Source organism: Rhopalosiphum maidis, chromosome 3 (genome assembly GCF_003676215.2).
Source record: "Rhopalosiphum maidis isolate BTI-1 chromosome 3, ASM367621v3, whole genome shotgun sequence".
NCBI lineage: Eukaryota > Metazoa > Arthropoda > Insecta > Hemiptera > Aphididae > Rhopalosiphum > Rhopalosiphum maidis.
This window is the reverse complement of record NC_040879.1, coordinates 45,137,436-45,163,811: the sequence shown is the minus strand read 5'-3', so window position 1 is coordinate 45,163,811 and position 26,376 is coordinate 45,137,436. Positions and strand designations below refer to the sequence as shown.

The following is a 26,376-nucleotide window of genomic DNA, read 5'->3' as shown; positions in this document are numbered from 1 at the left end:
TACCAAACTATACACAGTTTTCTTCTGGATCAAAATATTATATATTATTAATACGAAATAATATTATTGAAGTATATTATGTAAAATTGTAAGTCGAGGTATGATTATAGCGCTTAACTCTGGCAAAGATATACTTACAAATGGTACACAATCAACAGCTCGTGTTTTTTTTATATTAGGATAGGTAATGGTTGATGGTCCTACGGTAGACTGTAATTATAAACTATTACATTCACTCGTCATATTATCTAACTGTTTATCATAATATCATTATTTTGGGCGTAAACCGTTTGAGTGAGTGCTTATTCCACAAAAATACCGTTTAGATGAATAAATATGAATATAGGTTTAAAGAAATGTTAATTTATAAACTGTATTATAATTGACATTATCAATAAAAAAAATAAAAAATATAAAATTAAAACATAAGAATTAATAAATTCTAAGTCAACCGCATATAATTTTTTTGTTGATTTTAAACTTTTATTTTTTTACCAAAAAAAAAAAAACAACTTTAAAAATATATGTACATAAATATTAAATCCTTACTATATCAATAATTTGATCGAAAAACACATTATATCTATTAGTACCTAATAGTATTTGTTTTCAATATCACTCCTGTAAAATCATTTTTTTGTGACGACCTTTACTTTGTGGTATAGAATACACTATAATACGATTAATTATGACGTTTAAATGATTTAAATTGGTACAATAGAGTACATAGCGGGAATTTTATTATTTAAAAAAAAATCATTCATATATAGGTAATTTAGATATTTTGTAATAACATTATAATATTGGTTACCTAAAAAATATACATTTATGGCAGCAAACGCGAAAAAATAATTTAAATATACCTATTGTATAGTTAACGTTGTTCCGATCATAATGTAACCGAATAATGAATCGACTGAAATAAAGTGTTTTAAATATAAATCGCCGCAGGTCTCAATGTATTGTTGAAAAAAAAACACATTATAGGTACATCAATTTTAAGAGTAATTATATATAGCTTGTGATCGCTCTAATTACATTATAGATCATTTTTTCGCGTTTTATTTTTCTCATACCATTGTTTAATTGTGTATTATACGATTTTATTGTTCCGCATTCAGAAAAACATTTTATGCGGTTGTGTGCAGTTTTCTAGGTTAAGGTAATTTGTTTGGATTTTTTTATGATAGCGATTTTATATTATTGTATTTCCACGTTATTCGGTTATTAATTCCGTAAAATTTTTGTCCACCTTCGTTTAATATTATAAGTAGACGAAAAATATCGCTAGGTTAGGTATAAGGTACCTATATCAAATTTAGTGAGAATTAAACTTTTTTGTTTAAATATATTATTATATGATTTTTAGTATTTTTTAGTATTATAATACGTATTAATAAATAATAATAAATATTATCTTTTTTTTTTTTTTTTGACATATTCGATCTAAAATTATGTTTTCATTTATACCTAATGTTAACATAACTTTTCATTTAGTTTGACATTCCCACCTTTATGAAAAATAAATCGCTCGTAATCGACACACTATATATTATTATCTATGAAGAGGATTGTGGTCTATGAAGATTATGATACAAAACTAAATGCATGTTTACAAGTTGATAGGCACGTATAATATTACAAAAAAAGCGTTGAAAACTAAATTTGTAATATAACATCATTATGAATCTGTGTAACAGTATTATTATTTAATATACGTACCTATAGATATAAACATTATAAGCTTACTAAATATAGGTATTCGAATTATTTATTTTTATAATGTTATTTCTTTAGTATTTATATAACTATCTCATGCTATTGCCAGAGTTTTTTCTGGACCAATAATGTTCAGGTGTCAACGATACGGCAACTTGAAACAAAGACTTATAGAAGAAGATAAAAATACATTAATACCTAAAAAAGATTATCGCAGTATATATGTTATATGTATTATTACAATATATATATATATATATATAGAGAGAGAGAGAGAGAGAGAGAATTACGTTGTTTTAAACAAAATTGAGCGAGGAAAGGGAGAAAAAAAATGTCCCAAATAAAAAATGGCTTGTCGTTCTGTATTACCTATAATATATTTATTTATACTTACCACTTATGTTAGACGGTTGTTTTGAGGCTGATCGGTTTTACACCTTATAAACCCACTTATTTTTTCACCTCGACGAGTTCCACGATTACGTTTTCCGCGAGTATCTACATAAATAAAATCATCAAGTCGCAGTGTGCCAGATTACAATATTTTGTAGGCCATGACTTTTATCGGTAAAACGTATCTTGTTAGTAGGCGCGTTCTACTTATTATCGAGCCGCGGACCAGCATTGTTTTTATGGCTGATTTGTCAGACCTCGTCGGCGGCGTCGTACAACAGTGAACTGTAATTTATACAGTGGTGAGGAGAGCGATGATGATGGAGTTATAGACTATAGTATATAGTTTAAATGTATTAGATACAATGTCATCATATTATGTAATATTATTGTATATTAATTGTCAGATAAGAAAAAAAATAATGAATTTTACGAAGTGATCTAGGTTTGTACGATCTTAGGACCTACGTTTACTTTTGAAGAACAGTTTATACTCAAACATCGAATCAAAAACTGTTTTTTTTTGTTTAAACCAAATCAGCTCAACTCTTTAAAAAAAATCTTCATAACCGCCATAAATCATCATAAAGTAAGAATTTTCTGTGTAGATAGGACATCACGGGAAAGTCGGAAAATGCGCACGAAAGCCGGCGACTGATTTTCAAAATTCGAATAATCCAAAACAAAGATATTTTATGACGTGAATATTTTAGGATAACACAGTAGTGGCTGTACAACGTTTCGCTATTCTCAAAATCATCTATCCGCTGATCGTATCGATCGCGTTTTATAGAAATAAAAATACTTAACGGGCGGCAACGTAATAGCATAATAGTAGAAGTAGTGTGTAATAATAATAACGAGAACAACGACGTCGATGATGACGATGACGATGATAATGATGATAATGATGACGATGATAACAATAACAATGAAAATAGACTATTTTCCAGTCCGTTGGGTACGCATCTCGGCGATGGCACGAACCCAGTGGCGGGAACAGTACCGTTACCGCAAAGTTAGGCTAGTGGCACGTTGGTGGTGAGGAGTATTTTCCGAGTGTACCGTTCATAAAAATAATACAGTCGTCTGCGAATTATAATAATTTGATGTATACGAATATAACATGCGGTGTTATTGAATAATATTAAACGCGCGTGGCAACATATAACACGAATATTAATATTGAATGGTATTTCGGTACTCGCAGATTCTACCAACGCAACTGTCTGTTCCATCTACTCCGTACCCATCTATAATACCAAATATATTGCGCACACGACGTATTTTGCCAAGGTCGCTCCGGGTTACTGTTATAATATTACAATCGATAATAACTAATAAGGGCTGAATTTAACTTCAAAGGCAAAGAGCATTTATTTTGTACTCTCCTGAGACCAAAATCTTACAAAAACTTTTCCATCCGTTTTAGTCTATACATACACAGTCAGACAGAGAGAGAAAGAGAGAGATCACTGGGTTGTTTGAGGATAAATTTACTGTATTTAACTTCGTCAAAAAGTCCCGTTTACTGAGATAGAGTTTTAAACTTACTAGTTACGAGCATAATTTGATATGGTCGTGCGAGAGAAATTAAATATAAAAAAAAAAAAATAAACAAATAAACGACACTGGATAATTAAAACGTTGTTAACATAATATAAATTATAGTATTTAAAGCTGTAATAATAATCATATTAAGCGACGCAACAGTACAGTTTGTGTAGACATTTAACGGGTTCATTAAATCACAATTTTCCGTTGAAACACGAAAACTATTATTACGAGTATTACGGATAAACATTTGTCGGTATGAGTGTTTGTGTGTGTGTGATTAAAGATATAATAAATACATATACGTAAAAACAAACGGCGACGTTGTGAATTCGTGACACATCATACACGTTTTTGGCTCGTCGTTTTCTGTAAAATCGTATATTTTTTTTTTGCGCCCATCCATCAACGACGATAACTAATCGCGCTATAATAACGTGTCCCACGCGAATTTAATAATCATATTATATTCAATTATTATCATTTATCACTATTATATTTTTATACGCGCCGTAAAACAGCGGTTTACCGTTGCGGGGCCCGTTCTTCGCGTGTTGACCCCCGTGCCACCCGCAGCGAAAAATATACGTTTATTGATGAGTACACAAATTATCCATACCTATTACCTAAATATATGTTAGCAAACGGAAAATATCAAAACTATAGAGGTATTGGTCTTAGAATAATATTGTTCTTATAAACTCAATGTTGCTAATGGTCTTGGTGTAAGAATATTTGTCTTTATTCACATAATTCATAAATATATATATATATATATATATATATATTATACAGGTTAGAATTTTGTAGAATTATTTTCATGGTTTTTAATAAAAGAAAATTGGATGATATTATCATTCGGTACAACTTACACTTTACAGTATATTAAATAACTTCAATAATTACATTTTTTTTTTAAATTATTAAAATATTGATTTTGAAATAGTCATATTGAATTTTGCTTTTTTTCCTGATTCAATAACTCATTCGATACTTTTGTCTGCGCCGTTTACAGTCACTCTACTCATTATCACTCTGATTATTTTATCAAAACCATATTATGTAACTTTATAATGATATTATATTTTACCTTAAAAGTGATGCAAATACCTATACGTATACACTATACTACGTCATATATATAGTTTGTATAACAGTCATAAAATACGTCAATAGAACATTAACGACGCATGAAATAACGAATAAAAGCATACAATCAATTAATTAGATAATTTTTAAAATATATATTAATTATTATATTGACTTCTAGTTGCTGTTATTAGTATTATAATATTTATATTCAAAGTAGAGATGTATTAACAGTATTTTACGGACATAAATCAATATTACTCAATGTTTTTATAAATAAATCGTATCAGCAACATCTTTGAATTAATATTTCTACTCACCTTGTTATTGTATTCACACATCAATATCTGTGTTTATTTTGAAAAATAATTAGTATTTATAAAACAACTATATTTTCTAACATGATTATTTTCAATTATTTCTTATCTATCATCAAATAATTGATAATTTCTTCGAGCGCCGATCACATACTTTGTTATGTTATTATAGCCGTAATACAATGGAACCTTAAAATACTGGACACTATTAGTCGATGAAATTGTATTCATTATTTAGAGAAATTCGAAATGTAGAAGGTTCAGTTTGTAAAAAGTTAGTATGAGTTTGTTTCTAAAAAGATGTCCACTATTTGGAGATGCCCGCTTTTTAGAACAGTATCCATTAGAAGGAGAGGCTTCACTGTAAGAATTTTTATTCGATTTGTAACGAATTAACTTAACCCAGACTGAATGTGGTTTTTTTGAGAAAAATTTAGAAAAAATAATCAGTAAAACTGCTCCAAGGTTAAGTCAGCTTAGGTTAGGCTTCTCACTACTAGACCCCTGCCAAATTATTGGATGCTATTAATTCATTATATGTATTTACTATTAAGTATTTGTAGTTATAAGCTGTTATCGATATTAAAAATTAATATTGGATAGACTTTTATGAACAGGAAAACTGCTGATCAGTCGATCGGTGGTAAAATCTCAAGTCACAGACTTGAAACTAAAAATATATTATGTTTGAATAATTAATGATTATTACTATAAATTAATTTAAGTTATGTTATAGACATAGCATATATAATTTATTATAAATATTTAAACAATAGTTCACTATACTTTATCTTCATAAACTTTAAGTTTTTTTTTTATTATTGTTGTTATTAATAATTATATAATCATACGTTATTAAGCATCTTATAGAATATTGGTACAAATATTTAATGTGATTTTTTTTTGTTTTTTTTTTATAGATGCCAGTACGCGGCGTTCACGTTATTATTGATTCAGGTAAGACAACGAATTTATTAATTATTGTTCATTGAATGAGTACAATGTTTCTAGTGTATTGGTTAAAGTGAATTGATCATTGCTCGGAAGTTATAACAATATTCATATAATCCATAATGTGTTATCGTATTGAAAAAAAAATTGTTGCTATTCACAGTTTTTTTTTTTTAATAAAATTTTGATAAATGTTATTGAATATTAAACGTAATAATTTGATATCTGGGCAAAATAAACATAGTTATAACTAGTCAAACTAATCACCATTATAATTTTATTAACAATATTATATGATACTGTGTTAATTTTAGAAATTATTAACATTACCTATTCTTTTTCAAATATATGCTCTCTCTAAGGAACTCTAAATTGATATTTTAAAATAACATTAAAATATGTATACAAATTGAACAAATTTCTGTGTATCAATAAGACGCATGAAATATATTAAAAAACAAAAAGTAAATACCATAAATGATTGCGAAAATACATTTCTTGGATTGTTATGTATAATCTCTCATAACTAGGAAATGATATGTTACGATTTCTGAGCTCTGAATTAGTTTTACTGTGATATAATAATTTATATTTTTGTGCACAAAGATGCGTAGTATAAGATATTTCGAAATCATTAATGTCTGAACTAGATATATTGAGTGGCAGTATGTTTTAATATGCGGCTACGCACTATAAGTTACAACTATGTGATATTTTATTAACATTATGCATAAGTTATTTTTATTCTGGTCATTGCCGTTGTCGGATGATTGGGCTATAAAAGAATTTGATATTGATAATTTTTATGAAATTTTAAAAATAATCAACATTTTCAAATGTAAAATCTATTCAAAGTAATTTTCTAGTGACCCCACGTTTATAGGGCGTACTATTTACTATTTGTCAAACAATTAAGAAATTATGTAGAAAAACTATTTCGCTCAGAAAATAACACAAATATTTTTGATGATAAAATAAAAATCTTATAAAAATAAGAGAATTTTTTAGTGTGCGCAAATGTAAAGACGTAAAGTACATCTATTTTTCAATATTTGGTAATCAATTTTTTTCAATTTGCATGTTAATTCATAATCATATAGCACGAGTAGTTTTTGTCATCATCGAATTGTTTTTAACAAATAGTGTTTAACAAATTGTTTACGGAGGTGTTGGTGTCTTCGTTATCAATATTATGCGCTTACTGATTTAATTTTTTTCTGACATCGAAGCAGAATGGTGCAATGATACCGTGGGCGGTATATATTTTCCCCGGATCGTCTTTTTTATTATAGATATAATTATCGTTTTGTATTATACGAGAATAACAAAAAATTCAGTTCCAATTACATTTTTTTCCATGGGTGCGTTTATTTTTGATTTAAACATTTCTCATTGTACTCTAAAGATAATGACAATAAGCGAGATCATTCATTGTGAACGAGGTAATAATAAATAACGCATTACAAATTTGTCTCGTTTTATTAATAGTTAGATAATTACACATTATCGTAACGAAAAACCACGCACCAAACAACAATCTTAATAATAATAATACTATTATTATTATCATCATAACCATATATTATTACAGCTTCAGATGAAAATTAATATACCCAATTGATTTGATATATAATATTGTAATATCCACGTGCAATGGTTTCGTAGTTATCTGGTACAATTCGATTTATGTTCACGCCACCACTGAACCTCCACCTTTGTACTAGACAATTATTTATATTAATTGGTTTTATTTTTCTTATGTATATACCCATTACCCACAATACGCTATTATTATAATTCATAACTTCATTCATTCGGAAAAGATAAAAAAAAATATATATCATACTGTAGTATATAGCGTACGTCCGCCCTAATATTATCTGCATTGACTTTAAGTGAGTGCGACTCCCGTGGGTGTGTTCGAGACATATTATTATATCGAGTTCAAAATCATTACTATTGTTGTCGAATTTCAAAAAACTGAAATCGCAAACGTAGAACAGTTCTTTTGCTGTTTTTATTTTTATTTTTTGATGGTCGTTCGAGAAATTAATTATAAGAATATTGAGTAACCACGCATACTATATAATATATATAATTTTTTTTGTTTTCATATTTTTCAATTTAAAACAAAATGTATACCTAAACACTAGACGTTCAATATTGAAATTTCATACTTTAAAGTTATTTAATATTATATTATAGTTTATAGTTAAAATTCAATTACAACAGTCCACGAATGAAAACACCTATACATCGAATTCGTAGTAATTGTATTAAACTGCAGCACTGGTACGTTTGGATGTTTGTTGATGCAGTTCTATTGTTCTGCATTATATGTGGACTTGCTTATATATAACTTATAAGTAGCTAATGGAAGTAGTAAAACGTAATCTTCAACCGATTTTAAATTGATTTGGTAATGCAATTGTATAACCTATATAATAATATCCTTTAAGATACCAATAAAAAATAAATAAATGCTTATTGTATACAATTGCAATGATAGTGTTCTTCCGGTCAGAATCTTAAAAAGTACCGTTTCGACGGTGAAAAGGGTAGTGATGTGTGATGTATTATACTACGACTGGCATTGTAATAGTACCTATCTTATTGTAACGTTTTTGCGATTTAAAACCATGACATTGTAGAAGTAATACATTTGAATAAATGTAGGTGTATTTAGCGCGAATGATTTACATAATATATTTCGCATTCGAACCGTAAAAATAATGTCCGTAATACACATACATAAATTACACACATACATACACACATTCAAACAACTGAAGGTAATAACATAACATAATTCAAATTTGTTAGCATTTATATAATATAATATTTAGGTGTAATTTTTTGAAAGAAATAATCGTGACCGGGTTGAAAATTTATAGAAAAACGGGTTCACGATTAGTAGTTTCCGCTAAAATGCTAAATAATCGCAAAGAATGCAAATTCAATTAAACTATATATATTTTGTCATTTATAAGAATAATATTATATGATACAGTAGTAGCTCATTGTCGTACATTCCTCTCTTTGAGACGTTGCAAACGCCAAACGATTAGTTGGTTTTTACGAGTGTATACCATTTGATCGTTTAAAACATTCAGATAAAAGTTCTGTAAATTCATCGATTTTGTCACTTAGAAATCTACTCCCGTTTCAATATAAAAACAAACATTCGTTTTTGACTTCGGAAAGTAAAACCTAGTACCATATATTGTTATGCATGTATAATGTATATAGCAAAATACCATTTTTTACAACAACATGTTTTTACTAATTCGTCGTGTATATCTGGTGTGCAAAAATTATGTTTTAGTAAACATTTAGCAGTATTTAAATAACCTAAATAAATAGAATCACGACAGACGTCAACTCTACTATATCCTATACTAGGGGTCACCAAACTATTTACCCGAGAGTCATATGAAAATAATTCAATATAATGGTAGAAATAAATTTGAGAAACTGGAAGGTGATGATCATAAATGATACATTACCTACATTATAATAATATACTAACTTAAATTTTGTACACAGTTAAGCTAATAATAATTAATAACTATTATCGAGTTGTTGGTTTACTAACCAAATAAACCAAGTTAACAAAGTTCCTTAGCCTAAAATCTATTATTTATTATGAAGTGTATGCTATTACTATTTTGTAAACAACTGGGGTAATGGTCCAAGATATAAATCATAATCAGTAATCGCATTTACAATATTTAATTTTATAGACAATAGAAATGCATTAAACACAATAAATAATAACAAGTTTTAAACGGTTAGGTACTTCAATTGTTATTTACTACTTAGATAAGTGTATTGCAATTTAGCTTAATACTGAAGGTAGAAATATAATATGTATATTATATATTATATTTTATTCAAAAAATAATAAAAATAAACGAGATAACAAATTAATATAGTTAATTTTTGATTATTCGCCATAGTAATCAGGTGAGAAAGGTTCGTGAGCCGTAATTCAAAAACTCCCGATCTTCTATAATATATACTATTTTTTTATTAGTTTCAAATTAAATATGAATTCGATTTTAAACTCCATTTAACACAAACAAGCCTGAATTAAGTCCAATATAGAAGCCGATTTATTTAGTTGTTATAAATCGGTATCTATATAATATCACAGAACCCTTCTTGCCAATTATTGACGCAAAATACAAATATGGCGCATGCATAAAGTCATGTATCATACCTAACTAAAAATCTAAAAAATGTATAAAAGATCACAAACTAAAAATTATACCGTTGAATATAATCAAAATTAGGAAGGGTTGAGCTTAATTTTAAAGTACTTAATAATATTTTGAGTTTGTTGGGCATTTAAAATGATTTGTATTGGAATACATTACTATTAACGGTAGTAATGTTTTCTGCTATGCTAAAAAAAAATAACGCTAACAGTTTTTCAAAAGAAATGATGATAATAATATGCGCAAGTCAATCGCAGGCTATATATAACAAGGCCAGTAATAGAGTTGCGGTACCTATACTGTAATCCTATTATAATATTATTATTGTTGTCATCATTATGGTCGCCAATGGCCTGTCGATGGTCAACTAGGATATTATTACAGTTTGGCAACAAAAAGAACAGAACACATGCTAATGACGCGTAACCGACCGGTGCACCGCTATCGATTGATCGAAGACCAATATTTTTACGAACCCGTTTTAAAATTCGTCTCTTCTTGTTTTTGGCGACTACCGCAGGTTGCGATAAACTTAATCGGTTATGTATAGTAAATGCAATCGATTTGGATATAAAAGAAGGCGTGGGGCGATAGTTCGTTAAAATAATTATGATAATATTCGTCGTTGACATTCGCATATTATGTATTGCTTTTCCCATCCATTTGCGGTCGGACGAACAGTCGTCACTCGTTATCTTTTGTTTTTAAGTGTATATATAAATGTAAATCGGGAGGTACGATTTTCCTTTTCCATTCCGGTCAACAAATTATAAGAGCATCAACTCCAACGGACCATTATTATTGGACCCGTCGTATACCGCAATCGCCAGTGTCTTCCTATGCATTATAATATGTATAAAATAAAATGTACCCGCGTATGCATTAACAAATGTCTCTTATTGCACTTTTCTATTCAAATATCGCGACATTATATTAATATAATATTATACCACCATTCGGTCTGTTTTTATATTATCGTACTTTAGTATTCTTTCATAATCGTTTAACTAGTCTCATACATAATGATTAAACATAATTTTAGTGATATAATATGATAGTATAGAAGAAATACATGTCACGCGTGTTCCATGGTGTATTATGTGTATGACAATCATTAGGATAAAATTTTTTTTTCAAAATTCTATTAAAATAATTTGTTGCAGTTCGTACATAGTTATAATATGAAATTTGGTTTTTTTTGTCACAATTTTTTACTAATCGACTTTCAGAAAAATGTTAATTTGATCACAAAACCTCACACTGTAGGTATACACCAACTGTTTTTCCCACCCATTTTGCATTAAGTAGGTACCTACGATATAACAGTATGCACTCCTCGTGTGGCCGGTTTTCTTCTCTGTCGTCTGACCACGAGTTAAACTAGGTTTCTCAGACATATCGCTCGATCTATTCTTTTCGTAAGATCCGGTCCAGTTACAAAATGATTCATTCACTGGGATTAGATACGTACGGTACCTATATATTATTGTTATGCGGTGATAGGATATATTATTTGTTCCGGCTTTGTATTATGTGGTGACATCTCGAGAATGTCCTTTTTCGTAGCGAAATGTTCATGTAAAATATAATAATATTAGTTGATGTATTCAGTACATTGCAATAGTATTCTATATCTGTCAATAATCGAGTTCAGTTTTAGATGTTCCCGTGACAAACATAGCATACGCGCGTTTCATTTCTATGTGAGGATTTACAGAATATATTATGACCGCATCTGACCCAGTCCCGTAATTTCTAGATTTTAAAACGTTAGACACCTGTGTATAGTATTCCTGTGGTCTATCGCGAGTAGGAGTTTTATAAGTATATTGGCCATAATGAAAACGATTTATCTCTCTTTCATCAACATTTCATAATATTATGTGGTTGGCAATAATATGAGGAAAGTCAAAGTCGTAGACGATCAATGATGCCAATGACTTTTATTTTTAAACTGTCGATGACCGACTTTTGACCGGAAGATCACCGAAACTAATGAATCGTTTATAAAGTTACGTGACATGTCGTTGCCACCGTCATCTCTTAACAACCGGATGTGATTAAAATATAATATACAAGATACAACACTAAATTAAATTATTATTATTATTACTGTGGATTTTGAAACACAGTCCCACGGGAATAAAATGACCAAAAGTCGTAGTAGCGCGGTCAGTCGCCGCTGTGACACACCACACAATGGACACTGTTACACAGAATTTAATTTCAAAACCTATGTGCGTATCGTAGGTACGTATCTCGTTTGGCAAAAAAAAAAAAAAACTGAAAAAAACCCATTTACCGCATCCGCTGTGTTAAAATACAATATATTATTATACATCATAGATTCGGATATACCTACGTGACTTGTAGTTTTCTGAAGTATCTATCAATTTTTTTGTCGATTGCAAAATTCCTGTGATCTATAATATAATATAATATAGTTTAATATACGAGTATACTATATTATATACAATATAATATATTAACCTTTTTTTGTGGATGTCGTCGAATTTATATCTTCAGCACAGTGCATCCCAAATATTTAAAAACTCAACCAAGTATATTATAATAACGATAAAATATATAATATATACATGGCGCTGATCCGCCGCGTAAACAGTCAATAAGACATTGAAATAATTGATCGCCTGACATGCATGCGGATTGCGAAGACGTATTCTCATTATACCACACTAAATGTAAGAATGTCACCACTACTCACTGAGAGTCCGTACTGTCCGTATTTTTAGGAAGTGAACGACGTTTTGAGTGTTCAAATACTATAATTCGTAACGTGCATGTATTCAGTTTCGGTATAGGGAGCCCCTCTTTTTCCAAACGATACGTATAATTCAAAAAAAAAAATACAGCTAAAATAGCCTCTGGTTTCGAAAGGTCCAGATGAATTATCGGTCACTGTCATTTTTAAAATAAAAAAAGAGGATATTTTTGTGACATTGTGAGCATTACGTGCGCGTTAAATCGGTGTTCATTAATAACGTGTGACGGTAATTGATATCAATATAGCGTGCGTGTGTGAGAGAGATAAATACTAATTATTTGATAGTAAACAGTAAACAATAATAACGTGGATAAAACGGGAATTTAATTTTTCTTAATATGACAATAATTGTATTGGTCGATTGATAGTGATAACAAGGAGAAATTAATTGTGAGCAGACTCCCATATATGTTTATATGTATAGTAAAACAGAAACGTACGAATCGGTGGTGGGTGGCAGTGTTAAAAATGTGTACAGCTAGACGAAGACTCGACGGGAAGAGAAGAAGACGAAAACGAGACGAGAAACGGGAGATGGCGGAATAGCGTATAACAATATTATATTATATGCATAGCCACCGCCGAGTAAGTCGTCTCGGCCGTGGAGTGATGGAATAGGAAGGAACTGGTGGCGGCGGGCGATATAATAATAATAATAAAATAATGTAAAATGTGTTTTGCGGCTTGTATTTGCTGCCGGTACACAATGCCGAGCGAATTCGTCACGTTATCGATTGTTATAACAATGGAGCACTTTTATTTGGTTCGTGAGATTTCGATGGGAAACAGGTGCTGCACACAGCCGCGTTGCACTATATTGTCGTTTGTCATTGACATCTCTCAACGACCGCGGTGTGTACCTATGTATACGTATACACACACACACACACACACACACACACACACACACATATAATAACATCGGTATTGTGTCTTTCTTCTTCTCTTATCATCTACTCACCGAGCCCGTTCCGCGCGCGCACTTGTTTGCTCTCTTTTATATTATATCATTATTATTTTACATTTGCACTCGGCGCGAGCGATCGCGATCTCTGTCGATCGGTAAATTCCGTTGGCGGACGCGCGTCAATGTCCTCGTTCTCGTGTCTCTCTCAGATGCGGTGCCCCACCGCAATCGCAGTGTATAACACTCTTCGTATTATTTTTGTACATTATATATACGATATATAATACATATAATACATATGTACCATTCGAAGACTTAACGCACCGTATGTGTGTGTCAAAAAACGAGACGAAAAGTGACAACTATACACACACACACACACACGATACACACTTCAAACCGATTCCGGCGATAATGACGATAATAAATTGTCACGGACAACACTATTATGTGATATACTACGCGTACACTTATTATTTTATTGTGTACATCCGATTCACCACTGTCGCAGTGTGCAAATACGGTTCTTATGTGGTATAATATTATTGTTACATACATCATGCCCACACGTCATAATAAAAATGGCTATAGGTAGGTGTATACACAACAATAACGATATGATTTTTGCGCCACGATCGCTTCGCGTGTGTCCGATTTCGCGCAAACACAACCGTAATGATGATAATATATATAATATATAAGCACGTACGTTTCATGTTATACATTACACACATACCTATACGACAGTAATAATAACAATATTTGTACACATATTGGTTCGCGCATAACTGTACACCGAAATGAACAAAACGACATTGTGTTCTCGTCATTTACGCGCGCGCGCGCGCATGTGTATAATACAACAAATGTACAATAATATAATAATATACAACGTTATAATATTATATTATTGTTTGCGTAGAAATATTAAACCGTTGTCGTTTTTTTTTTTTTTTTTTTTTTTTTTTTTATTGTTGTTTTTACATCGCGTTTTTATATCGGTCGTGACAACACGGAACTTTGCCTTCGACCATTGGTACATGCATTATATATTATAGGCATTCGATGTGTACCTAACTATTATATAAGCATGTGCGTGTATATAGGTGTACGGATGTGTTTGCACATTGTTCTCGTTCCACTGCAGAAATACCGTTCAGTAGGAAACTAAAGAATGACGCGACGCGTCCTGTCGTCCGCCCGTCTTCGTGGGCCGGTAGTAGATACTATGTATATAATATAGATAGATGCATAGGTAATAGGTATATACTGTATAGCCGAATGAACATAACTTCCAGTACTTTGCAGTACATTATGTTATGTAAGATCATGTCTTACTTTTCTAGACCTATCAATATATTTACAGTTGATACAGTGGCGTATTAAAAACTTATTTTTTGTAGGGTTGGAGTAAGTTTATTACTTTATAATTTATATATTTATATTATATATAAATATAGTCAAATTATAAAATGAAATCAAGTTTTCTGTTCTTATTTGCTAAGTCATCGACCCTCTGGGGGTGGAAATGCCACTGTAGTAACATACTTTACGTCATATGGATATGACACCTTTAAAATCAGAAAAAAAATATTTATAATAACTTAAGTGTCTAGGCGTTAACTTTTTTTTTACATAAAGCGTACTTTTTTTCTTGATTTAAACTAAGGTTGATGCTCCTCGTGGGTTCCATAGTAATTCTAAAATTTCCATCAGAAGGGCTAACAATCAATTTAAAATTATTTTTTATTAACCAATCATTAAAATAAATTCCATATCTAATAATTTTCTCATACAAAACAATGGATATTGTAAAAAATATTAAACCTGAATTGCTTAATTAATTGTATTATATATATATATAGTTATAGCTATAGACTATTGCAGCTAATATACAAATTATAAACTAATTACACACCTATAAAATACTACTATAATATAATATGATAATGTTTACTCCAATTTCTTTGCTCAAATTGAGCCTATATTATAATATATACTACGTGGAAGATCCGTTAAAGAAACTTAATAAACTCCTTCGTAAGATTTAAATACCATATTTTGACGACGTCAACCGTAATCTGTAATAATACTTATATGATGTTCAAATAATTATACATCAGTACATAACTATATTAACTACGAGAATTGTATAAATATATTATATTATATAATAATATATGTCACATCGAAATTCGGCGCTGAGATACTTTAATGGAAGACTGCACATGGATGAGTCAAATGAATTATTTTAAGATTCGTCTGATTGTGTGACCAAAATCAATTCATTCATATTGTACATCATTGTACCATGGTTAGATTAGATAAGGTTAATTTCGTTTAAGGTACATTAAAATTATTTAAAAAAAATCGTCTTCTTAACAATTCATAGTATAAAGGATGTTTTAATTTAAACATTAAAAGTAAATGCGAGTTAATAATTTTATTACTACAGGACATTGGGGGTCATAATCTAATTGAAGGATAAGCTGGTGTTTGGTGGTGACTATAATGATTGGTTAATTATCCTGTATAATAAATTCTCATCGGTTCCGCCCGCAAAAAAATTATCTATAATATGCACATAATAACAATATTATTTTATAATAATAATAATAATAATAATATGCAGATGTATATATTCAATATAACCACCAATTTATTGCCAAAATCAATAGGACACGCGCCAGTTATGATGAAAAACGGTTTTCCGGCCAAATCCAATTTTTTTTTTATTTTATTTACCGCACAGACATAAAATATAATATATACGTATATACGTACTCGCGTGTGTATATTCAAGACCAATCACTCAGGTCGGCCGTGAATAACGGTCTAAAAAAACCAGAGCATGTAAATTTGACGACCGGTCCCGGCGTGGTTATGCATTCGTATATTATTGTCTCTTTATTATAATATTAGAAAACGATAAACATATTATTTATGAAAAGGTGAGAAAGTTAATGAGAAAATATCAAATCAAGTCAACGTTAAAAAGTTAAGGCCGAGTTAACAAAAAATATATTTAATTCGAAAAGTTTTAAGTTGACACTGAACAAATATTAACCAAATACTCAGTTGAAAATAATTTAGTTATTATTATATTGTCAAAAATGTAATCTATTCGTTTATATAAATCATTGTCATTAGGAAATTATTATTTATAATATTTTAGCTAATTAAATCAATAAATTCATTAAAAACTTAACCTAATGGCAAAAGATAAAGAGCGTCGTGACGCTCACGCGCGGGAAAAAACGGGCTGGTAAAAACACTCGCCGATGCACCTACAGTACTCGCGTCTCATGTATTACCATTATCATGGCTTATGGGTTGACGGAAGTACTTGCGTCCCAAGTGGCTTTCTAGAAAAATTGTACAGGTTCATGAAATAACACCGTTACGACTGGTTCTGCGAACGGGTGGAAAAAACCGCGAGAAACATACACGCACCGGATGCCGTGATGCTGCGCGCTGTGCGATGGGTACGTGGTTTTTTTTCTTAATCAAACATTTAGATCGCACCAAGGCCCATCGTAAACTCGCTGAACATATATACACACACGAGTATTTGGACCGTGACTCGAGGTCACATAATAATATTAATAATAACATGATGTTGTGTACAATCGTTCGGATATTCGTTGTGCAACATCGTCGGACGTCGCGCGGTCAATGCGACGGACGATGACGATGACGAGGGGCGATACGTATCGGCCAAGGGTGTTGGTGTTGTACGCGTTATTAATTATATCACACGTTGTATGTTTTAATATCAACGTAGGTTATGGTTGAGCATGAAATGTATTATGTATACACGAAATAGGTAATACCGCTACTGGTATGATAATAACATAACGTCTGTGGTTGCGGAGGCCTCTTCTAATGATGAAGCTATTGTCTCGAAACGCAATATTATTATTATTGTTACAAACGATCAATTTGCATACACAGTCCCTGTGCCCACTGTCCGATGACCCGTAGACTGCTCGGCGCGTAATATACTTGATAATTAATTGCCATTGTGGCCCGTAATTCGCAGCGCGTGCGCACTGCTCGTTTAAAATTATAAAATATATTGTATTAATATATCGCCAACGGATTACGTTTTGTTTTTACTTTTGTTTCATTACGATGTTTGCGAAATTATTACACGTCCGCCCATCAAACAATGAGACGTCAGTGTCGCGTTCAGACATAGGGTAATTATGATATCGTCAATATAATATTGTAAATGATTGCGTACGCGCGAGTAGAATAATGTTCGTGGCGCCGCAGTTGCGAAACTATTGTCGTGTCCGATTAGAAATCTTCACGATTTGCTCGATATCATTGCACCTTGTTGATACGCAATGTTATACTAACATTTGCCGAAGCTAATAACGCGTCCCGTTGATAAGTCTCTAGTTTTTCTAATATCGTGACATTGCAGTCATCTGACGTGCAATACAGCAGCGCAACAATATAATATCATAGTAAATGATCTTGCTGACTTAGCTTTTAAATTTATTTTTACTTTGTCTTTCCCGGAAGTCTACGAGGGACAATTTTTTTTTAAATATCTTAATATTGGATTTTTGAAAAATAAAAAACTTAAGTTATTGCTTACATTGGTTAAAGATTATCTCGTCCTACCATACGAATCCATTACAAGTTGTAGCTGTACATTATATTATTTTATACCCATCATAATAGTCAAATTATAAGAAAAACTTTTTTGAAATTATAAAAAGGACATTCAGTGAACCATAATATCTATTTTTTTTTTTTATCATGGTACAATAAAACCTTATGGTCTATGGATTAACTCTGTCACGTTGAACGATATTTTACCAACTTAACGAATAGGTTAGTATACGACTATTGCTTAGCACATCTTTCAAGTAACCAGTCTAGTCCAAAGATTAGACGCACTGACTATATTATATACATAATTAATATCTATAAGGCTATGAGACTCATCGTATTTAAGTTTGTACGGTTATTCGTTCGACGTAAATTTACCATAGCGTTATAATAGGTACCTTACTACACAAATTAATCATATTATCGCTAACGGAATAAGATAGACACGTTTGTGATGCATGTATATGTTATAATATAAAATTATTAAATATCTGTAAAGATGGTTAGCAATAACAATAATATTATACCGAACGTTCTGAAAATTATGATTAGATACTGTTATGTTTCGAAGAACATAATATTATATTATATTTAACATATGCGTTTTGCACGAGTTGGCCGGTAAATCGAACACGGTGAAAAAAAGTCTTCGTATATATTATATTTTCTTCATACGTCGTACTACGTTATAATAATTCCAGATCGGGGGAAAAAAAAGTAGGTACTTATAACGTATGTATTTATAGTTCTGGAATTTTATAATATTATAATATAATAAGTATAAACGTATTTTTTTTTTTTTTTTTGACGGTTACTAAACGAGCGATTATAATTTATACTAAATACCTGACATCAATGTGCATAGTAACCTTAATAATATAAAAAAACACAATATAGTAGGCAGGTAATTATTATATATTTTAAGAATATTCATTAAACGTCATGTTTAGAAGCGCACGCATTTTGGATAAAATTATCAACAACGTGATGTTGAACACGCAGTGATCTTTTCGCGCTTCACATTATTTCGTATGAAGCTATTTAGGGTATCACTTGATGGAGCAAATTATACATAATATACATACTATTATTTTGAACATCAATAATTCGTGATTTCTAGCACCGAAATAATTAATGACATAGGACATTTAAATTTGTACGATAATCATAACTAGGACTTGGAAATTATAGAAGTTAAAATCAATAAATTATGGAATCAAAATTTTAAATACACAAAAATTATTTGAAATAAAAAAAATAAAAAAAATTTAAGTACATAAATAGTAATATCACCTACATAATACATATTTTTTATTAATATATATATTTTTATTAAATAACCAGGAAATTCAATTTATAACCGTATAAACACATCTTGTTAAATCTTAATGTTTACGCAATTACGGTATTTTAATATATCCTCGAAAAAACTTATTTAAAAAACGGTTAGGTTTAAGAATAAATTTAATACCTATTTTTGTTTTTCACTATGATAATAATAGCCAATAATAAAAAAAAAAACAATTAATAACTTTATGGTTTCCTTTTCATTTCAGTAAATCAGAAAATAATTTAGAACAAGAAGAACTTTTTTAACCATGATTATCTATTATAATTATTATTATTTTTTCGTATTTTTTGATTTTTTACCATAATTTTACCTGTCAAAAATCAGTTTATCGATTAATGAAATACATATAAACAACTAAAGCATATTGAAAATTGTTCAACTCTATTTTATACTTTAATAGTGCATTAAATATATTTAATTATGATTTTTGGGATTACATAATATCATATAATATGTATAATATCCAAAGGCCACATTTAAAAATATTTCAGTTTTTTTTTTTTTATCAAGTTTAAAGAATTGTTTTGTGGTCATCGTTTATACTGTACATAGTTAAGCAAATTATTTTTTGAAAATGTGGATATTTATTCAAAGTGAAATTCAAACAGCTAATTTATGAATTACTATAATGTATTTATTGTGGATAAAAATTCTCAATAATATTCAATTATGGTCTCTGATAAAATTTATGTAATATGCTGACCAATTATTCAATAATATGATAAATTTATTAGCACACTATATAATTATTATTTCCAAATATCGAGATTGGGAGTGTATGGTGTATGAATTAGTTTACTAAAATATTATACCACAAAGTAAATAAGAAATCTATGGATATTATAATTTACAGTTTTTTTCTTACAATTATTTTTATAATAATTTATTATTAGACTAAAATAAACGTAATAATTTATTATGTTGTTCATATTTATGTTTTTATTACAATAAGAAAAAAATAATTGTGTACCCGATTAAAAACAAAAAAAAGATAATATTATAATATTTATTAATATTTACATGTTGTTCGATATTTTTCAAATGTTCTAATTATTATTTATTATTACCGTTGTTAATGATGATTATAAATTTTGGTAATTTTTTTAAAAATTTGATACATATTTTTAAGTCCGATTTGTTTAGGGTTATTGGTCACGGCTATTTATCTCGTGTAAGAAATGGTAGCTATGATTGTTATATAAAAAAAAAAAAAATGTGTAAGTACTAGGTACCTGCTATATAGTTATAGCGATAATAATAATAATAATAATCGTAACATAATAATAAAAAAAAAATACCAAATCGTCTTGTCCGCAGTCGAAGTTTTCTTTTTTATGACCTCTGTTCACCTTTGAATCTGTGATCCGAGTACCTATACATCAGTAGACATAATAATGATGGAACACGATACAATTATTGTATTTAGTGTGAAAAGATATGCGTCGTCAACTTAGTTACAAATGGTTTCACCTTTTAGAAAAAAAGAAAAATTAATATCCATCAAGACCACCCGTCCGAGTTATTTATAATTTATTTTGGCTTAAAGATCAGTTGAGAGCGTTTTTGAAAAAAAATACATACCCATGAATACTTTATAGTGGGTATTTACACTTTTTTTTCGGACTGTAACGAATTAAAAAAAAAATAATAATCAATAATAATAATAATAATAATAAGTTGAATAATTACATAATATAATAGGTACCTATACAATGCAATATTATAATGGCGATGGTACAAGAAAAGTGTATTCAGTTACACGTTTATGATAACTAGTAATTATTAGCAGCAGTTAGCTAGGGCCTGGGTTCATACTGTTTATTTGGTACTTACCTATGAAGTATATATAGATAGGTACAATAGGTACAATATGATTATGAAATATGCGCTTGCGGAGTCGGTGTTTATAGTATGGTTAAACGGTATTTTAGGAATATTTAATTTAATATGATATGATATTATTGTGTCACTAATAAGTATAATAGATAATAAGAAATAATAAGTTTGTTAATATTTAATAATTGTAGATACTTAATACACATTAAAAATCCCAAAAATTGCACAACAATGAAAAACCTTAGAAATAACAATACAAGGCAATAAATTGTTATATCTACCTAAACAAATACATATTTGTATGATTTTAAATACAATATAAGAACAATTTTATAATATTCAAAACAATTATTCAGTTGCACACTATATAAGTTCTGACTTTATAATGTATAAAAAATTCTTCGTATTTTTTGTTGAAATTAAACATCGTAGGTCTGATGGGGGGGGGGGGTATCATAGTTTTCACGAACATAATTATACGCGTCTAAAAGTTTACGCTTTGTGGTAAGGACCGCGACTAAAAACCTATAATTATTGTACACAAAAGGTGTAAATTACCAACTTTAAAGAGATACGTTTCCTATCAGTGCGTTACTTCGTTATTTTTTCGTTTAAAACCTACGACGATAAGGAAGCTGTTTTCATGGTGTTTCCTTTTTGCCGCCATCGTTTATTGGATACAATTTCACATATATTTACATTGTTGTACCTATACGCAATACAAACGAGTATCGAATGACTTGCGTTCGTAGAGAATTGGATATTGTTCGCGTAAATGTTAAATTTTATTGAGCTTGGAAATATTGCTGCAGCTGGTTACACATCCGTATGTCAATTTGACAATTGTCCATTCAAATTTGAATGTTAGTCATAGTCGCCCTTGACTTCTCGTTTTGTTGTCCATCGTATTACCTTCACTGTATAGTATAATACTTGCCCACAACTTAGTTTCGATAATTTTTAATATTGTCAATAGGTCCATTGATGTCATAATCCTATCCTTCTTTTTTTTTTTTGTCAGGAAGTTCATCTTTATTTGGCCCACGTAGGTATAGTAAGTGAGTTGTTTTGCTTAAGTACGTTAATAAAAGTAACAATACAGTGTCTACTATAAAAATAAAACTTTTCTGTGATTGTATTTCTAAATTCCAAATTTTAGAAAAAAGTATACAATTAAGAAAAAAAAACCATAATGGAAGTTTACATTTCTTTAGCTAAGCTACTACACTTTCGGCACTCCAAAATACATCAAAATGAGTTTACGTATATAAGTATCGATAGCATCATAAATGAAAAACACAGCAGAGTCGGGGAGACTTTGTAATGATAATAAAACATCGTCGAGGATCGAGATTTTATTGAAAACCATTGCTCGCTTGTTTATTATATCGTTTTTGCGCCGTTTTGTTTGCGTATGGTTCTTCGAGATTTTCTTGAAATTACTCGCATACATAATATGTATAGTACATTCTGTGATCAGTTTTTCAATCTCCAGAAGTGCACGCACCGCGCGATGAGCTTTTTACGCCTTTCTATTCTACAATTTCAACTACTATACAGCCCGACGAGAGAAAGTGTTTACAGAAAGATAAAAAAATAAATAAAAACACAGATTATCGTAAAAAACAATTGCTCCACTCGTTGTATATTACATGTAACGAATCTAAATGCGTACCGATGTCAACAGGATTATAATAATTTTTTATAATAAATCAATCAAAAATCTCTCATTTCTAATTTTATTGTAATATATTATACCTAGATTTTGGCAACGAAATTATACAAAATAGTTTACATTCATAATTAATATTATGACACCAATAAATCTTTTTTAATTTAATTGAATTATATTACATTTAAAATATTTAAATTAATAAATAAATAATATTACTCAAATAGAAAAATAAAATAAACATAATATTATAGAGTTTAAACAAAATTAAATGGTTATTATAATTCATATTGTAATTGTACATTAGGTAATAATCTAAAAGATAATAAATTCGGCACTAATTGTTCAATATATTTATATTTCTAATTCTAATTTTTGTCAGTTTAAACTTTTAAAGTAATACACTTTATACCAGGGGTGGCGAACCTACGATACGCGTGCCAAAGGTGGCATGTTGATTAAATTTCAATGGCACGTGAAATAATTGAAATTATTAAAAATTTTGCTGTTTATAAAGTTTTGATTTTAACTGTTAAAATAAATTCAGAGAAACAAATTATAAATATTTAAAAATTATAATTACCAACAAAATGTGTTCTTACTTAGTAAAATAATGTATAATAAATCGGTAATTTTATTTTATCATTAGAAAAACTAATTTCCTTTGGGTACGTGAAAAATTTTCAAAACCTTGATTGGGAAAATTTGGCATTTGACCCCAAAAAGGTTTGCCACTCCTGCTTTTTACTATAAATTTTAGTATTATACATAAATACTTAATCGTGTACACAATATCACATTCAAAAAGTTTTTAAACCATTTCTACGTAGAAAATATATAAGGTATTAAGGTTTATGGATTTTACCCATCCTTAGTGATGATAATGAAAACTATAAATACTAAATAGATAAGACAATGCAGTATAGATTAAGTGACTAGTAGGTATACACACATATAAAGTGTATTTTATGCATAAATATTAATATATTCATATAAACGTGTAAGAATGAATAATAGAAATAAATATAATTTTCAACTAATTTAAAAAAGAAAATTATGTCTTAACGCAACGGAGATGATTCTGTTCAGGGAGGTTGGCTTACATTATTTGGTTAATCTGTCTCCAAAGATAATATATTGCAATAATTATGTTAAAGCTGAAATAGATTTATTGTTTTTAGTCAATTACTTATACTTTATAAATACAAAATAATACTATAAAGTATCTACTTACTTTTAATTTTTTTGTTTTTTCTGTTTACTTTTAGATTATTAAACTTTCCTATAATTTATGTAAAATATTATTTCCGTAGTAAATTAATTAATTTAAATAAAACACAAAAATATTTTTCACATCATTAAGTTCATCTTAGTCAAGTTCAGTAACTGGTTGGACTGAATTATATTGAAATGCAGTGCATTTCAAATCCATTTCAATAGGAAAGAGCGGTGGTTCATTAGTATCGTTATCCCCTCCAAGTATCATCCAACTTATTTCATGATTAAAACTAGCAATCTGTGAAGCAATTATTTGAAATTGATCTACAATATCATGAACGCGTTTATTTTCCAATAATCCGATTTTGGTTAAAACGTCTTTTCTAAGAGCAAGAAATCGTTTTCTCGCTGACTGTTTGCATTTCAAAAGAAGCCTACACAAAAACACACGATAATATGGTTTTAAGTGTTTAAATATAACATTGTTTTTAGTTTATTATATTTAATGTTTAGGTAATCTCTATTTATAGGTAACTTGAAATTGGTATATATTTTTATTTTGTATTGATTAAAATACCTGTACTCATAATTTCCTGTTACAATGGGATATAAAGGAACGCTTGTTGAACTGGAATCCTCTATATCGTCCAAGCCGTCTAACTCATTGATTTTTAAGCAGTAAGATAAAAATTCAAATTTCACATCGGCATATTTGCGTATTGTTTGCTTGGTATCTGGAATAGCTTTTTCTAGGTATGTGCCAAATGACCTGGATATCTATTTCGGAACTATTACTTATATTAAATATAACAATGTAAACTTCTTATACTGACTGGTTTTAAAATTTCGATTAGCATCTGACCTAGACGTTCCATTCGCCTGTGATATTCAGCAAAGCGCATTAATGACATACTAGCTCTAGGTTGTGGTTCCCTAACACCTATTTCTGCAAATGAGTCCCCAAATTCTGCAGGAAATTAATACAAATAAGTAATGAAAAAACAATTTATAGAATGTTAGCAAGCACTCAAATCACTGTTCATTAAAAATACTGTAACTTAAAACTGTATAATTTACCTTTATAACATTGGATCAGAGCTTCAAACGCACCAAGTACACGTTCTGTGTGATCAATCAAACAACGATATGCTTGTTCCAAGTCATCTAGCTCTTTTAAGCGTTTAACAAGACTGTCATTGACAAGTATTGCACGAGATATACCCAAATAATCAGCAGTAGTGGTAGATATACGTTCAACTAGTCTATGTTTAACTTTTTTTAATACAATATCCAAAGTTTTACCTTGTTGGACATCAGCGTCTAATTTGTTATATTTCAATGTTACTCGATCCTTACATTCGAATAAATTAACACACATTAAATATTATGAAAATAGTTCAGTTTTACGTCAATGAGATGAATTATTAAACTCACACCACTTGACCATATCATTTTTGATACTTCCATTTTGTCACGTCCACTAACATGTTCATTATTAATAGCTAAAAGCTCATCACCACTTTCTAATATACCATTTAATGCAGTTGGTGAATTTTCCAAAATCTAGGACATAATGTAATTCATAAAATATGATACACTTATAATTAACATTTGATGCATGACATAATAGAAATCGATATTTGTTAGAAAATATTATGTAGTAAAGCAATATACAAACCTGCGTAATATATATACAAGGGCAGTAAGGAGGTCCTCCGCCTATTGCAATACCTATACG

General features: G+C 29.5%; 1 protein-coding gene across 1 annotated transcript in view; it reads left to right on the top strand.

The window, feature by feature from the left end:
* LOC113555857 overlaps positions 1 to 26,376 on the top strand; it is a 74,002-nt gene that overhangs the window by 11,389 nt on the left and 36,237 nt on the right. Inside the window, exon 2 of the mRNA XM_026960427.1 lies at positions 5,993 to 6,029. Coding sequence (XP_026816228.1) covers positions 5,993 to 6,029 — 37 coding nt within the window. The remainder of the gene's footprint in view (positions 1 to 5,992; positions 6,030 to 26,376) is intronic.